This window comes from Girardinichthys multiradiatus, chromosome 18, assembly GCF_021462225.1.
Source record: "Girardinichthys multiradiatus isolate DD_20200921_A chromosome 18, DD_fGirMul_XY1, whole genome shotgun sequence".
Lineage (NCBI taxonomy): Eukaryota > Metazoa > Chordata > Actinopteri > Cyprinodontiformes > Goodeidae > Girardinichthys > Girardinichthys multiradiatus.
The window spans coordinates 23020704-23038319 of NC_061810.1; the positions used below are offsets into that span (position 1 = coordinate 23020704).

The 17616-nt window shown below is 40.2% G+C and overlaps 1 protein-coding gene across 4 annotated transcripts in view; it reads left to right on the forward strand.

The window, feature by feature from the left end:
* The first annotated feature begins 8240 nt into the window (after positions 1-8240).
* LOC124883869 (cytoplasmic dynein 2 heavy chain 1) overlaps positions 8241-17616 on the forward strand; it is a 166881-nt gene continuing 157505 nt past the window's right edge. For 3 of the 4 annotated variants that reach the window (XM_047391299.1, XM_047391302.1, XM_047391301.1), the window contains exons 1-8: positions 8249-8366; positions 11376-11579; positions 11788-11961; positions 13129-13267; positions 15477-15595; positions 15838-15982; positions 16299-16444; positions 16551-16637. In XM_047391299.1, the coding sequence (XP_047247255.1) occupies positions 11397-11579; positions 11788-11961; positions 13129-13267; positions 15477-15595; positions 15838-15982; positions 16299-16444; positions 16551-16637 (993 nt within the window). In that variant the 5' untranslated portion in view covers positions 8249-8366; positions 11376-11396. Of the gene's footprint in view, positions 8367-11375; positions 11580-11787; positions 11962-13128; positions 13268-15476; positions 15596-15837; positions 15983-16298; positions 16445-16550; positions 16638-17616 lie in introns of all 4 variants that reach the window. The other variant, XM_047391300.1, reaches the window with a different exon arrangement.

The following is a 17616-nucleotide window of genomic DNA, read 5'->3' on the forward strand; positions in this document are numbered from 1 at the left end:
TAAAACATACTGTTATTCAACCTTTGCCTGTATCATGATCTCCTCCTCTATCATGTGGGGTGCCACAGGGTTCAGTTTTGAGACCCCTTCATTTAGTCCTATATCTGCTTCCTCTTGTCTCCATATTGAGGAAGCATGGTGTGCTATTCCACTGTTATGCTAATGATAGTCAGATTTATATCCCGCCTAAAAAGGAAGATTGAAATGTTAATTTGCTGCTAAATGTCTTTAATAGACTCCTATTGAGTTAGGTTATTTGGCCCAGTATAAAAACTCACCCATTACGAACCTAGGAGTTAAAGTGGATGCTGATCTTAAATTTAGAGTTAGGGTTAACTGGGTTAGGCTAACCCTAACCCAGATTAGGGCGGTCATAAAATCAAGTTTTTATCATTTATCATTTTTGATTCTAAATATTCAGATAAGTAAATAAATAAATAAAAAATAATAATAATAAGAGAGCTACTAAATAAAATACAGATAAAATGAAAATCCCCTCTTATTTTATTCACTGGGTATAAAAGTTATTTATGCAATACAATAGAACAGAAAAAAATAAATGGGTACAGCAAAAGATAAAGGTCAACTTAAGGTGCAATTAAACTATCTTAATTTAAGACAGGTTAAATTAGGAAAACCCAAACCAAACAGAACACTAATAGTCTCTACTGCCCTCTGGTCTGCTGGAGGGTGATAGCCATATGTGGGTTTTTGTTCTCACTTGGGTATTATAAAAAATATTTGTCAGAAAACCTATGCACTGTGTATGGCTTATACAATAAACATAGATCTGCTAAAGTCACTTAAAAATAATTTCTTAAACATACAGGCACAGGTAGGGAGACTTTAAAATTGGACCAATGTGAGCATTTCTTTTTCTTTGTCAAAAGAGGTACATATCCAGGAAATCCTGACAAAATAAACCAATTATCATGAATAACTGATACTATGGATCATAAATAATGCATTTCAAAAAATTTGCCTAATTCTCTCTGTCGTATGAAAAGAAATGTAGACATAAAAAATACTTGGTGGAAAAAGCAAATAGATTTATTACTCAAAGTTGTATAATTGCTTAGACCAGCTCCGATCATCATGGGCTGATGGAGCTCTGTGGCTCAGTTCACACTTTGTATTAATGTCTACCCTTTGCTTGTGTCCTCACTGATCCCTTATGAGCAACTCTCACTTCCTCATTTTACATGCATATGAACTCAGACCCTGCGTCATAAAGCCAGCTGACTGGTGCAGATCATCCAGTGAGTTTTTACCAGTGAGTGAACATGGCAGAGCTGGCTTTTGAAGAGGTTAAAACCAAAGATGTGCCCTAAAAGTGTTTTCGTTTTTATATCAAAGTTTGCCAAATAAAATTAAAACTTCTTTCACATCCTGAAAAGGAAAATAAGACTAAGAAAACATGCATTGTTTTATGCATAATTACTCACACTGCCTAACGGACAAACAGTGGTAGATAGCAGTGTTAAGCTGCCCTATGTGTGTGAATAATGGTATTTCCATTTAAGTTAAGTTCTTTAATGGCTTGCCACAGTGATGCAGATGCTGTACTGGTCCATGGAGGTGAAGAGGTGAACAGAGAACTGAGCCGATAAGGCAACACTCTCAATTTACTGGTCGGTCTATGTTACTACCCTCATGAACTTTGGGTAATGATCAAAAGAACAAGATCCCTGATACAAGCGGCTGAAATGAGCTTCCTCATGCCGGGAACTCCCTTGGAGAGAGTGTGAGGAGCTTCCTGATAAGCAGAAGATGATGACTACACCTGTGCTTTTTTATTTTTCATCTCAAATGTTAAATAATTAAATAAATAGAATTAGTTCAGGCTCCACTGAGCAGCTAATAGTGATCACTACAATAAAGTTCCTAAGTTTAGCTTTAAGTAGGCCTCGTTTTCTACTTATCTCATCTATAGAAAAAGGTAATAATCGCTCATTCGTCCCAATGGCTCAGCAGTGAGGTAACATGGTTATACTTGGGCAAAGCCTGTACATAAAGGCGTTTTAGAAATATAGCAATAAATTTTTCATCTCATTTTGGAAGCAAGTAACCTTGTGTGAACTTGACATATTTGGGACTCCTGTTTTGAAGTCAGATAGAAATATGAGCTGGCTGACACAATAGCCAAAAATTCCTATCTCACAAAATTAGCATATTTCATCCGACCAATAAAAGAAAAGTGTTTTTAATACAAAAAACGTCAACCTTCAAATAATCATGTCCATTGCTGCTTCTCTGTAGCCCAGGTCAGGCGCTTCTGCCGCTGTTTCTGGTTCAAAAGTGGCTTGACCTGGGGAATGCGGCACCTGTAGCCCATTTCCTGCACACGCCTGTGCACGGTGGCTCTGGATGTTTTTACTCCAGACTCAGTCCACTGCTTCCGCAGGTCGCCCAAGGTCTGGAATCGGCCCTTCTCCACAATCTTCCTCAGGGTCAGGTCACCTCTTCTCGTTGTGCAGCGTTTTCTGCCACACTTTTTCCTTCCCACAGACTTCCCACTGAGGTGCCTTGATACAGCACTCTGGGAACAGCCTATTCGTTCAGAAATTTCTTTCTGTGTCTTACCCTCTTGCTTGAGGGTGTCAATAGTGGCCTTCTGGACAGCAGTCAGGTCGGCAGTCTTACCCATGATTGGGGTTTTGAGTGATGAACCAGGCTGGGAGTTTTAAAGGCCTCAGGAATCTTTTGCAGGTGTTTAGAGTTAACTCGTTGATTCAGATGATTAGGTTCATAGCTCGTTTAGAGACCCTTTTAATGATATGCTAATTTTGTGAGATAGGAATTTTGGGTTTTCATGAGATGTATGCCAAAATCATCCGTATTAAGACAATAAAAGACCTGAAATATTTCAGTTAGTGTGCAATGAATCTAAAATATATGAATGTTAAATTTTCATCATGACATTATGGAAAATAATAAACTTTATCACAATATGCTAATATTTTGAGAATGACCTGTATGCTATGGGGAGGTCTTTTTCAGCAGGGATGAGGAAGCTGGTCAGAGTTGATGGAAAGATGGTTGGAGCTAAATACAGGTCTGTACAGACAGAAAACCCATTAGTGGCTTCAAAGGAATGGAGACTAGGGCAGAGGTTCACCTTCCTACAGATCAATGGCACTAAACATACTGTCAAAAGTACAATGAATGGTTTATATAAAAATATGTCCATGTGTTAGAATGTCCTAGTCAAATTTCAGACCTAAATTCATTTGAAAAATTTGTGGCAAGACTTGAAAAGTATTGTTCACAAACACTCTTTGTTTAGTCTGAGGGAGCTTGGGTTATTTTTCAAAGAATGGGTAAAAATACCAATATCTAGATATCCAAAACACTTCAAGATAAAATTGTAGTAAAAGGTAGTTTGAATAAATATTGTAGCGGTTGCTGGAGTGATCTTCCGGGGTATTTCCCATGGTGCTTAACGGTAGGATCTGTAGCTTGGGTGCACCGTGAGTGAGATGGAAGGCTGTTGTATGGACCTGTGTTGTGTTCCATTAAAGTTTGTTCTACTGCTCACTTTTGAGTGTCATTATTGAATATACCCACTTGAGGTTACATGGGTGTCAGAAGTGGTATCTGATAGAAATTACATCTTTGAAAGACATTTAACTGCTTCTGGCTGAACTGGAAGAAGAAAACGCTCTCATAGCTAAACAGCCTGGCTGCAGTGGACTGAAGAAGATGAGCAAACTGCCTTTGTTAATGCAGGCTGAAGAACGGAGCATGGAAGTGACACAAACCTGCAGCAGTCGGCCCGATGGAGCAAGCACTGTCCGTGGGCAGCCTTTCTCAAGGCTGGTAGGTGACTGCATTCCAGCTTCTCAGCCTACTATGATGCAACAACAGCCTGGAAAGAGGATTACGACGGTGGAAATCCCCCGACAGTGTCATCTTCCGGCTCTGCCCAAACTCCCTCGTTATAATGGGGAGACAGCGCTGGATGGCTACCTCATCCAGGTTGAGATGGCGGCCAAACTGACTGGCTGGTCCCCGGAAGAGATGGCATTACAAGTTGCCCTGAGCTTGGAGGGGGGTGCTCTCCAGGTACCGTCTGACCTACGACCAGGAGAACGCCACAATTGGCCATTGGTCCAAGAGGCTCTTCAGAGGCGTTTGGAAGGAGGATCTATTCCGAGCTTGCATGGAGCAGCTGATTAGTCGCCTGTGCCTGGATGGTGAGACCCTGGGGTCTTAGGCAGCAGACATCCTGCTATGGACTCGACAAGGTTACCCTGATGTAGAGACAGTGGTGCAGGAAAAACTGGCCCTCCAGGCCTTCATCAGGGGCCTACGACCAGCCAGACTCTGTGAACATATCTGTGTCCACTCTTGTGGCAACTGGTTGGTGGTCCTGGCAGAGGCAGAACGAGTGGAACCAATGCTATTCACCAAGACTAACACCGGTGCGAGGTTGTATGCAGCCCAGGCTAATACAGGGAGTGATGAGGAGGAGGACAGCCTGAGCAATGCAGCGGCTGCCCAACTGCAAGAATCATTCCAGGGACGGAGGCGACAAAGAAGGGCGGAGTGTTACTGGTGTGGAGAACTGGGTCATGTGGCTCGTGACTGCCTAGCGCCAGCCCCACGTAAACAAGACTTGCCGCCCCCTTTAAACTGATTGGGGGTGGTACTGAAGGGGCCTACCACCACCAGAAGACACTCCTGTTACAAGAAATGCATTGCGGTTGGGCCAGTTGGGTGAACCACATGGACTATACATGAACATTATGCTCGATAGTGTTCCCCTTTGTGGCTTAATAGACACTGGGGACACGGTCTCCTTGGTCTCCTTGGTGGTCGGACCAGGATTTAGTTATTTCTGTGAGCTAAAGGAGCGTCTCCGGGTTGCTCATGAACTTTCTCGGGAGGCTCTAGCTGCAGCCGGAGTGAAGCAGAAACGGGCCTACGACTCCCGCTGCCAAGGACACAATTTTGTGTCTGGGGACAAAGTGTGGGTCTTCTGCCTTGAATGGAAAAAAGGACTGTCTCCAAAGCTCATCAGCCAGTGGACTGGACCATGTGTGGTGGTGCAGAGGGTCTCTGATGTGGTGTACCGGGTGAAACTGCGGAAGAGGGGCCGCATGGTGGTTCTCCACCGGGACCGCCTTGCTCCATACCAACCAGGCAGGCCTTCAGATGGGGGCACTCAGATGGGTTCTCCACCAGCAGTTTCTTTGACGCCACAGACTGTTCAGGTTGAGTTCCTGCGAGCTGGCCGTTTATAGTGGGCCTGTAATGGGCTAGGGTGTTCTTTTAGTTCTGGTTCAAATATACAGGTCCTTCTCAAAATATTAGCATATTGTGATAAAGTTCATTATTTTCCATAATGTCATGATGAAAATTTTACATTCATGTATTTTAGATTCATTGCACACTAACTGAAATATTTCAGGTCTTTTATTGTCTTAATACGGATGATTGTGGCATACAGCTCATGAAAACCCAAAATTCCTATCTCACAAAATTAGCATATTTCATCCGACCAATAAAAGAAAAGTGATTTTAATACAAAAAACGTCAACCTTCAAATAATCATGTACAGTTATGCACTCAATACTTGGTCGGGAATCCTTTGGCAGAAATGACTGCTTCAATGCGGCGTGGCATGGAGGCAATCAGCCTGTGGCACTGCTGAGGTCTTATGGAGGCCCAGGATGCTTCGATAGCGGCCTTTAGCTCATCCAGAGTGTTGGGTCTTGAGTCTCTCAACGTTCTCTTCACAATATCCCCCAGATTCTCTATGGGGTTCAGGTCTGGAGAGTTGGCAGGCCAATTGAGCACAGTAATACCATGGTCAGTAAACCATTTACCAGTGGTTTTGACACTGTGAGCAGGTGCCAGGTCGTGCTGAAAAATGAAATCTTCATCTCCATAAAGCTTTTCAGCAGATGGAAGCATGAAGTGCTCCAAAATCTCCTGATAGCTAGCTGCATTGACCCTGCCCTTGATAAAACACAGTGGACCAACACCAGCAGCTGACACGGCACCCCAGACCATCACTGACTGTGGGTACTTGACACTGTACTTCTGGCATTTTGGCATTTCCTTCTCCCCAGTCTTCCTCCAGACTCTGGCACCTTGATTTCCGAATGACATGCAGAATTTGCTTTCATCCAAAAAAAGTACTTTGAACCACTGAGCAACAGTCCAGTGCTGCTTCTCTGTAGCCCAGGTCAGGCGCTTCTGCCGCTGTTTCTGGTTCAAAAGTGGCTTGACCTGGGGAATGCGGCACCTGTAGCCCATTTCCTGCACACGCCTGTGCACGGTGGTTCTGGATGTTTCTACTCCAGACTCAGTCCACTGCTTCCGCAGGTCCCCCAAGGTCTGGAATCGGCCCTTCTCCACAATCTTCCTCAGGGTCTGGTCACCTCTTCTCGTTGTGCAGTGTTTTCTGCCACACCTTTTCCTTCCCACAGACTTCCCACTGAGGTGCCTTGATACAGCACTCTGGGAACAGCCTATTCGTTCAGAAATTTCTTTCTGTGTCTTACCCTCTTGCTTGAGGGTGTCAATAGTGGCCTTCTGGACAGCAGTCAGGTCGGCAGTCTTACCCATGATTGGGGTTTTGAGTGATGAACCAGGCTGGGAGTTTTAAAGGCCTCAGGAATCTTTTGCAGGTGTTTAGAGTTAACTCGTTGATTCAGATGATTAGGTTCATAGCTCGTTTAGAGACCCTTTTAATGATATGCTAATTTTGTGAGATAGGAATTTGGGGTTTTCATGAGCTGTATGCCAAAATCATCCGTATTAAGACAATAAAATACCTGAAATATTTCAGTTAGTGTGCAATGAATCTAAAATATATGAATGTTAAATTTTCATCATGACAATATGGAAAATAATTAACTTTATCACAATATGCTAATATTTTGAGAAGGACCTGTAGTTGTTAGCATGGATACTTGGTTGCTGAGGCAGCTAACCGTCTGGGTAGGATCTGTAGCTTGGGTGCACCGTGAGTGAGATGGAAGGCTGTTGTATGGACTTGTGTTGTGTTCCATTAAAGTTTGTTCTACTGCTCAATTTTGAGTGTCATTATTGAATATAACCACTTGAGGTTACAATATTGTGGCAAGGTGCGTAATGGAAATGTATGACCACACTTTTCAGATTTTGACTTATGAAAAATGTCCTGTCCGTTTCACAATAATTTTGCTTTGTTGCTCCAGTACACAAAATAAATTTCAAATGGGTATGATAATTTTTGCAAAAGACTTTAATTAGCCACCTTGTCACTGTGGGTCCATTTATCTGATGGAAATTACAACCACACTTTGGAAATAACAGCAGTCAGTTGCTGTATTTATTTTTAAAACTTTTAGAAAGTGTCACAGTAACTGCAGTTGCTTTACTCACATAATAAAGAAATTTGGGTAAAGCGTAAAGTAAACCAAAGATTAAGGTTAATCCCTGTTTAATAGCCTGTTTAACCACGACACGGGTTAGGGTTTAGGCATTACTATCTGAAACCACATCAAATAAGTTTGATGCATTGAAACAGTGGGGCTGCACGGTGGTGCAGTTGGTAGCACTGTTGCCTTGCAGCAAGAAGGTCCTGGGTTCAATTCCCAACCAGGGGTCTTTCTGCATGGAGTTTGCATGTTCTCCCCGTGCATGCGTGGGTTCCCACCGGGTACTCTGGCTTCCTCCCACAGTCCAAAGACATGTCTGTTAGATTAATTGGTCACTCTAAATTGCCCTTAGGTGTATGAATGAGTGTGTGCATGGTTGCTCGTGTGTTGCCCTTTGATGGACTGGCGACTTGTCCAGGGTGTACCCTGCCTCTCGCCCGTAGACTGCTGGAGATAGGCACCAGCTCCCCCACGACCCACTATGGAATAAGTGGTAGAAAATGACTGACTGACTGACTGCATTAAAACAGAGTAAATGTAAAGTCAGCTTATTTATATAGGCAAAAGAAATATTACCTCCTGCTTTATTTCAGTGCCTTTAATTAAATAAACTACATCTATGACTTAGTAAGTTTAACAGTAAACTTAACATACCTTTAAACAGATTTAAGGGGACTAAAGTTATTCAGTAATATTTCTTTTTAATGTTATTAAAATATACTTTTAAGTAAACCTCGTACGAAAAAATTAAAAAGAAAAGGCAAACTGAAGCCAAACGAGCAAAAGCCCCCCTCAGCTGCGCACTTGCTCTACGTAAACGGTGTAAGTAAATTTGCGTAGTGTCACGTGGTACAAGGGTTCGTAGTTGCTGCATAGTAACCACGCTAGCATTGAGAAAAGCTCTGTTGGCAACTTTGTAGCGGACTGCTTCAAACCATGGACTGAATTATCAAAAGAGGCAGCACAACGTTCACTGGCAAACGGTAAATAAAGGTACAACTTCAACGTCTTACCACCGTGTTACAGTTACGCCCGCATTCTGCTGCGCTGAACATTTATTCCCAAAAGAACAGCTAACGTTAGCTAGTAGGCTGGGGCTAGCTGTCCATGTACAGCTACTTCTTTGATGTAAGTCTGCTGACTTCCCTCATAATCTCGGTTACAGTTTAAACCTACGAGTGAAAATAGAAAAATAAATGTTATGTATATATTAATGGTGGAAGTGACTTTTTAATGTTGTAACACAATAATTGTTTGGTGCAACCTTAATGAAGCACCTTTTACTTTTCGCTCTCGACGTGAGATGATTTACGGCTTCTGCTTTAACGTACAGGTCCTTCTCAAAATATTAGGATATTGTGATAAAGTTAATTATTTTCCATAATGTCATGATGAAAATTTAACATTCATATATTTTAGATTCATTGCACACTAACTGAAATATTTCAGGTCTTTTATTGTCTTAATACGGATGATTTTGGCATACAGCTCATGAAAACCCAAAATTCCTATCTCACAAAATTAGCATATCATTAAAAGGGTCTCTAAACGAGCTATGAACCTAATCATCTGAATCAACGAGTTAACTCTAAACACCTGCAAAAGATTCCTGAGGCCTTTAAAACTCCCAGCCTGGTTCATCACTCAAAACCCCAAACATGGGTAAGACTGCCGACATGACTGCTGTCCAGAAGGCCACTATTGACACCCTCAAGCAAGAGGGTAAGACACAGAAAGAAATTTCTGAACAAATAGGCTGTTCCCAGAGTGCTGTATCAAGGCACCTCAGTGGGAAGTCTGTGGGAAGGAAAAAGTGTGACAGAAAACGCTGCACAACGAGAAGAGGTGACCGGACCCTGAGGAAGATTGTGGAGAAGGGCCGATTCCAGACCTTGGGGGACCTGCGGAAGCAGTGGACTGAGTCTGGAGTAGAAACATCCAGAGCCACCGTGCACAGGCGTGTGCAGGAAATGGGCTACAGGTGCCGCATTCCCCAGGTCAAGCCACTTTTGAACCAGAAACAGCGGCAGAAGCGCCTGACCTGGGCTACAGAGAAGCAGCACTGGACTGTTGCTCAGTGGTTCAAAGTACTTTTTTTGGATGAAAGCAAATTCTGCATGTCATTCGGAAATCAAGGTGCCAGAGTCTGGAGGAAGACTGGGGAGAAGGAAATGCCAAAATGCCAGAAGTACAGTGTCAAGTACCCACAGTCAGTGATGGTCTGGGGTGCCGTGTCAGCTGCTGGTGTTGGTCCACTGTGTTTTATCAAGGGCAGGGTCAATGCAGCTAGCTATCAGGAGATTTTGGAGCACTTCATGCTTCCATCTGCTGAAAAGCTTTATGGAGATGAAGATTTCATTTTTCAGCACGACCTGGCACCTGCTCACAGTGTCAAAACCACTGGTAAATGGTTTACTGACCATGGTATCACTGTGCTCAATTGGCCTGCCAACTCTCCTGACCTGAACCCCATAGAGAATCTGTGGGATATTGTGAAGAGAACGTTGAGAGACTCAAGACCCAACACTCTGGATGAGCTAAAGGCCGCTATCGAAGCATCCTGGGCCTCCATAAGACCTCAGCAGTGCCACAGGCTGATTGCCTCCATGTCACGCCGCATTGAAGCAGTCATTTCTGCAAAAGGATTCCCGACCAAGTATTGAGTGCATAACTGTACATGATTATTTGACGGTTGACGTTTTTTGTATTAAAAACACTTTTCTTTTATTGGTCGGATGAAATATGCTAATTTTGTGAGATAGGAATTTTGGGTTTTCATGAGCTGTATGCCAAAATCATCCGTATTAAGACAATAAAAGACCTGAAATATTTCAGTTAGTGTGCAATGAATCTAAAATATATGAATGTTAAATTTTCATCATGACATTATGGAAAAATAATGAACTTTATTACAATATGCTAATATTTTGAGAAGGACCTGTATATGTACCATCAGTGCAGTTTTACAACCTCGAGTTAGGGTTTGACCTCTCCCAAAAAGTTAAGTGTAGTGCGATTTTGCAAAAGTAGCTACTGCAAGATCCATTTTGTTATTAATTATTGGACAGATTTTAAAAATACCTGCTGGTTGTGAAAGTACAGGGGACAAACACAGACCTACACAGACCAGGTGGATCTAGGATTAATTTGTAAAAAAGAAACAAACTAACAAAACGTGTTGTTGTAATTGCTATACATCTAAAGTCCTCAAACGTTGGTACCTTTGGTGATACTTTGGCTGTCCTTGGCAAGAAATTAAAAAAGCAACAAGAAAAAAAAAAAAAAGAAAAATCCAGCGTCTGCAAATAAAAAGAAATCTGCAAGGAAACTTTTAAAAGAGATCATAAAAACACACTTTGAGAAAATTAGCAGGCTATTAGCGATCTGTCTCTTTTGTGTTTGTGATGGTATACAGGAACATGTGGAAAAAGCTTGAGAGAGGTCAACCATTCACATAGTACCAATGGTTAAGAATGTGTTTTTTGGGTTGTTTAACACAAATTTTAAAACTCCAAGTCCTGTTGTCCTATTGCTTTAAAATGTTAAGATGATGGAACGTGGAAAACCTGGTAATCACAAAGGTGGAAGTTGCTAGAAAACGTTTGAGCGCCACTGTTGTACCCAATATTTGCAATAATTGCGATTGCAATAATTGAATTATTGCAATTACAAAGGACTACTAGGATTGAATATTTCACTGGATATTGCATTTCAATGCCAGTTATGCATGCCTGTAATATTTTGTGACTGCTGGATAAACTTAAATGGCCCTCATAACTCACACCTGATATTTTTTAGTGTCTATTTTTAGTGTCCAAGATGCTAAATCTCACAAAAAGAATCGGGTCATTTTGATAAAGCTAAAAAAATGTGGATAAATCAATATAGTCATCACAATATTCAGTGAAAATATTGCAGTTTCTAGTTTTACTGATGTTAATATATGTATTAATGCCCCTCAGATATTGTCATTGTGTCATGTTTTTGCTTTCTCAACATTAGTTCATAACATTGACCTGAACGATGCCCCATGGTTTGGGGGATGCTCGAAAGAAGTTTGTTCTGACCACAGCTGGAAATTTCTATGGTGTAAAGCCTTCATCATCCCTGGCTGACAACCAAGAGCTGAACAACTTCTTGGATGATGAAAATGAATTTATCTTGTCCTTTACCAGACATGATAATGACCTTCACCTGTCTAATAAGGTAAGACACAAAGTGCACCTGAAATTGTGTACCGAAGTCAAATATTATAAAGGCAACATAGTCACAAATGTTTAAACTGTATTTATTAAGGAATGCTAGAATGAAATGAATTAAGAGACCTTAAATCGTATTATAGTTCTTTGTTACTACATCCCTAATCTACACTGGAGAGCAAAGTTTTGCCATTTTTCTTATCTTTTTTTAACAGATTGAAACTTCTGGGGACTGCCAAGAGAAGGTGTTGGTGTTCTTCAAACTGCATCCCACCGTGATCACAGAGGACAACCTCGATGGGAGCCTCTTGGTGTCATCCATGTTGGAATCTCCCATCAATACCCTCTACCAGGCTGTAAAGCAGGTTTTTGCACCCGTACTGCTCCAGGTTAGCCTCTTTACATGTATATAAGACTTGCATAGACCTTTGCAGGGTAAATTCATGTTGGTCACACAGTAAAGAAAAAATGCAGCATGTTTAAACTAGTGATGGGATCTAATTACGATTAATTAATTAATTACAAAAGAATTAACCCTATAAAAAAATTAACCCATGTAATTGCAGTTTGCGGTTTAAAAAACACGCTACCTTTGTTGATTTTCCTGCACCAATTTACATGATCCACTCGTCAGAGCTCGGCTAATGGCTACCAAAATAGAGGAATGGGATGAAAGCGCATTGCAAGGACAGATGAAAGGCAAATTTAATAGAAAATCTGACCTGATGGAAACTTTGTAAAAAGCATGCCAGACCACCAAAGCACTCCAACCCCACAGCATCATCTGATTGCAAAGCATGTTGATGTGAGCACAGAAACACGGTTGGCGTAGGAACAGGAGGTGTCGGTAGCCTAAACTTGATCAAATTACTGGCTTCAAAACCAAAATTAGCAAGTCAGCATCGGACAAACTCGCAAATTCACTTGCATTTCTGTCCCACGTAAGAAAGCTGCCTTGAGCTCTGAAAATGTAAACAGGGTAGCTTGTCGAAGAGAGGGACAAGAAATAGGCAATGGGTTTCTATTTTGCACTAAAATGTTAATCACACTGTTTTAGTCTCATGTACAAAGTAATCTGCTAAGGGTACTTGGAGTTTAAAGGAGATATAAGTCTGTCAAATGACCGTTTCTTTTCCGGTTGTTTTACTAGAAGGCGAAAATAGTAGAAATTGCACTTTATGTTAAATTGATGTTTTATTTATTTTTTAAATACTGTTCTGAAATCATCCTCTTCAATTGATTTAAATTAAAAAATGTAGCTTTTTGGAGCAAATACTGTTTTGTGATAAAAATGCGATTAATCAAGATTAATTAATTGAAAAAGCTCTAATCACCCAGATAAATATTTTTAATCAAGTCCCACCAGTAGTATAAGCATATTTACTTGATCGTATTTTGAGACATCCACTATAGTTTTTAAATAACCCTTCCTGACTGAACAAAAAATAAGCTTTCTGAATGCAAATACAAATATGACTACATTTGCTTAAGATATTTTCAGGCTGGAGTAGAGAACGACATGTTTCTTACTCTAATAAGTCCTTCTATTCTTCAAGGATGAACGCTGGCGTTCAGCTTTTGACCCTAAGCTTGCAAGTCTGCTTAATGAGCTGGAAGAGGGCCTGGGCTGTGTGGTTCGCCAGTCTGGAGCTAAACCTTTCGCCAAGAAGGGCCGCACAGAAGATGATGTCCTGGGTATGTCCTCATGTACCTCATACATTCAAAGAAAAACAATGGTCAAGGTTACATCGCCTTCAAGGTGATCATAAAAGTGGTACTTTTTTAGAACATAATGTAATGAATACCAGTAGATACATTTTGTGTATATGGCAATCCCATCTGTATTATATTTATTTATGTTCCAATTTAATGTTCAGCTTCAGCTTCAAGATTTCTGTTGGATTTCTCCTAAGTATGCAAATGCCAAATTGCTCCAGCCAAACGATGTGATAAATTATTCATTTGAGACAATATTCTCGATCAAAAAAAAGTTTATCTCAAAAATTAAAATGATTAATTGTTAAAAACACCTGCAGTTCTAGTTAAGTTTGGTCTTCATCAATGTATACTGTGAACTCAAAGAAATTATCTCCACCTAAAAGAAAAAGAGAAAGCTTTACAATGTATTCAAGTTGAATGCATCATATAAAGAAAAAAGATCACATTGTTAATTGTGTGAAGGCTGTAGGCTTGTACATTTTGGACCGCAGTTCCTCCTACACTTTTTGTGCTATTTCAGCCATTCCAGTTTTCAGCTATTCTGTTGAATTTCACTAAACTGAAACAGACTTTTATGGTTCGAAACTGAATGAATTTAAGTTAGCTCTGAGAGTGAACAAATCAAATCTGAAACCAGAACTGATGCTTTGACAATACAGACATCAGAAAACTGTGCTTCTTGAAAACAAAAGGAACCCGGACATGAAAGCTAGCTCTTAGGACGAGTTATTTCCTGAAACCACAACTTACACTTTGACCATGAAACCATCTGAAAAATGTGGTACCTCTATCAAACCTGATTCTGCAAGGTATGCTGTCAGCAAACACAGAAAATATGTTGGGCTTGACGGGCTTTGAAGGAATCGTTGGTGGTTTCACTGACTTTTGATAAAGAGAATGTTAGCACTAATGATGAGCAAAGCAACTCTGGAATCACAGCTGATAGGATTGCATTTACTGGATCTGAAGAACATGTCAAGATGAATTAACTGCTATGGACAGAAGTACAGTGGAGGATGAAACTAAAAGCAATATCAGAAAGACAAAAAAATATGAGGGATATGAATAATTCTGGAAATGCAAGTCTTTTGGTCAACCCAGATGTTTTTAAGAATGAAATGATCATTGAGGAACCTTTTCCTGCCTAAGCTGGTCACATGAGCCCACTGTAACTCTGGCATTTTTTATTTCAATCTTTAAATTTTGCAAACAAATTACCTTAGTCCTACACTGTTCGTAGTACATTAATAATTTATACATCAACATGAAGAATTCATGTTGACTTTCAACTAGTGCATCTGTCTTTTCTCTAAGAACTATAGATCCTCTCAGACCTCACAAATATCACCTCCAGACAGCCTTTGGGACCCAGTAGAATTTTAATGTGTTTCTCATAATATGTGTTCTGTTGGTATTTATATACATACTTACAAGTGTGGCTATGGTAGGGGCTGATTTTGTGACAGGCAGTAACAGAACGAACAGAAACTAAAACTAATTTTGTACAAATCTGATTCGGACGGACGGATGGATGGATACTTACTGACTGACTGACTCATTGACTGTCTACTCCTCTCCACTCTACCAATTTGCAGCAGACCATTCAAACTACTGAAACCAAAAAATCCATCCCTGTTCATATATACTGGTAAGACTAATCACAAGGATATGAAACAGGTGACATGTGCTGATAACCACAAGATTGACAGAAAATGTGAAGATGCTAGTTGCATTTTCTTTCTTTTGGAATCTCTCTCTGGGAGTCAAACAGGAGGCTCTGATAAAATAAAGTTATTTTGCAGGTCACTGACATTTATTCCTATCCACTTTTAATATTTTTGAGCAACCGGTTTACCATTTTCTGCAGCTTCTTCATCAGTTTTCAGTTTACAAATACCCAATTCTTTGTTTTTTTTACGAGTATCTGCTGTTTGTTTTACACTTGAACATTTTCAAGTAAATGCGCTTCTTCAGCAGATACTCAGACAGTTCTTCTTTCCTAAAGTTTCTGCCATTGTATTTGTTTTTAGAATTTTTTTATATCAACTTATCCTTCTTCGTTGGTATTCACCTGAAACATTTCAGCCTTCACACTGCATCTTTGGAGGAAATGCAAATTTCTGTGGTATTGAATAGATTTAATTAATATTTTTATTTGAAATTTTATATTTGTTGACACTTGTAGGAATCCTGACCCCAAATGATGAGTTCCAGTTTTGGGCAGATCTCTCTGAGTCTGCAGAGAGGAGCAGTGTGAGAGACAGGGCAACGTATTTCACTGAGCAGTTCAAACCCATACAAAAGGTATGCAGGAAAAGTTTTTCTACTATACAACAAGCTTACTTTTAAGATGGTCAGAGACTATTGCACAAAACAATTTTTTTTTAAAGTTGAACTTTTGAAAATGTGAATGGTTTGATTTTAACACACATTTTCAAACAGTATCACTAATTTGTGCTATTCTGTGATATTTAACAAAGAAAAAACATAAATATTAAACATGATTAACACTACACTGTATGTGTGTGTGTGTATGTGTCCACTAGGAGTATGTTGGTCTTGATGGGTTGTCCATGTCAGACGTTGTGGATCTGGTGGAACAGAGCAAAGATGCTCTGGATGATGTTTGGAAGCAGACAGACGTCCAGCCCTATCCAGAGACACGAATGGTCCGGCTCATGGATGTTATGGGTGGGAGTCTTTCGGAACGTGAACCAAAACCAGGAACTAAAAACATTTTTTTGCTGATGTTGTTTTTAAGCCAAAATATCTTGGTGAATTTATATTTAGTCAAATGAACCACATAGCTAAAATGGACAATTTTGGAGAACCAAAACTGAGGATGTTTCTCTGGAACTGCTTAGTACACTTGACATATTGTGGTGATACAGTTGTTTTCTTGTTGATACGGAAATGTTTAATAATTTTAATTATGTTATTTACTGTCAGTATGTGTTAATACATACTACAGGTATTTTTTTAATTTTTGTGGTTGTCCCTGTGAAAGGTGGAGCTTTGGGAAGGTATGTCCAGAGGAAGATGAGTGGTCTTAAGTTTTTTGAAGAGCCATTTGTGCTGATGAGAGAGAACCTGAGAGCAGGTGTCTCCATCTGTGAGCAGTGGGTGGCAGCCTGCGAGCATTTGACTGGACAGGTGTGACAGAAGTTGATGCCTACACTGACTCAAAATCATTGGTGATCGCCTTTTTAAAAGAAATAATGGATGACTAAATTATGTTTGACCTTATCTTTTTTCTTAGGTGTGGAAAAGACATGCTCCACACCCTTGGGAGGGAAATAAACATTGCCCACAAACCCTTCACTGCCTTGCAAAACGACTGAATGAGGTAACTTAAGTTCAAATATGGTTTTGATTGATGGGCACAAACACTTTGTCTAGCAGAAAGTTTGAGGATACACATTCACATCATTTCTCACATGCTGTAGAGCAGTGAACGGGTGAAATAATATGTTTTCACTTTTTTTTTTCACATTTACATGGAATTGTTACTTGTTTTCCTAAAGATAAAACTGAGGAAGCAACAATGAGCCATACTTTGACATATCAAGAAGATCCTTGTTCTTATCTGTTATTTTAGTTTTGTCTTAAGGATTTTCAGACAAATTGCCTCATAAATTCCCTACTTCAACAGATTTGTATGAAAACCCTAAAATAATAAAATATAAAACATTTGAAATACGTGTGACAATGCAAACTGCATAATCGTAACAGTAGCTCAGCATCTTAATGTTTTTTAACATCAGTTTTGTGATTGTGCGTTTCATGTTGGGGTACCATTTGCCTAATAGTGGCAGCTCACAGTGAGGGTGAGAGTCTCAAACACAATTCAGAGTCTTGTTTCTCCAGCAGCTTTGGAACAGATCCTCGACAGATGGTAGGGAGACTCATAACTTTCTCATCTCCCCTGACTCTCTTGTGCAGGGCACTTTTGTTTGTCATGTTGCAACTGGTGTACCACACTGAATGGAAAACCTTTATATGGTCATGTGCAGTCCTGACTTTGGGTATTTACACTTTGAGTTTAATCGGCTGTTTTTGCAATGATTTAAAGTGCAGTGTCTCCCATGAATCACTGAGACCTTGAGATGTGTTTTAGTGTTCCTAGTAGTTGCTTGTCTTCTTACTTGCTCTCACTTACTTGCTGCAAATACACAACAAAAGTATTAAGTCAGCCCTCCAAGCCATTGAATTCAGATGTTCTTGGCATGCAGGTTGCTTAAACAAACCTTTTTGAAAGAATGTGTCACTCTTAGGAGCTCAGTGAATTTCCGCATAATACTGTGGCAGGATGCCACCAGTACAAT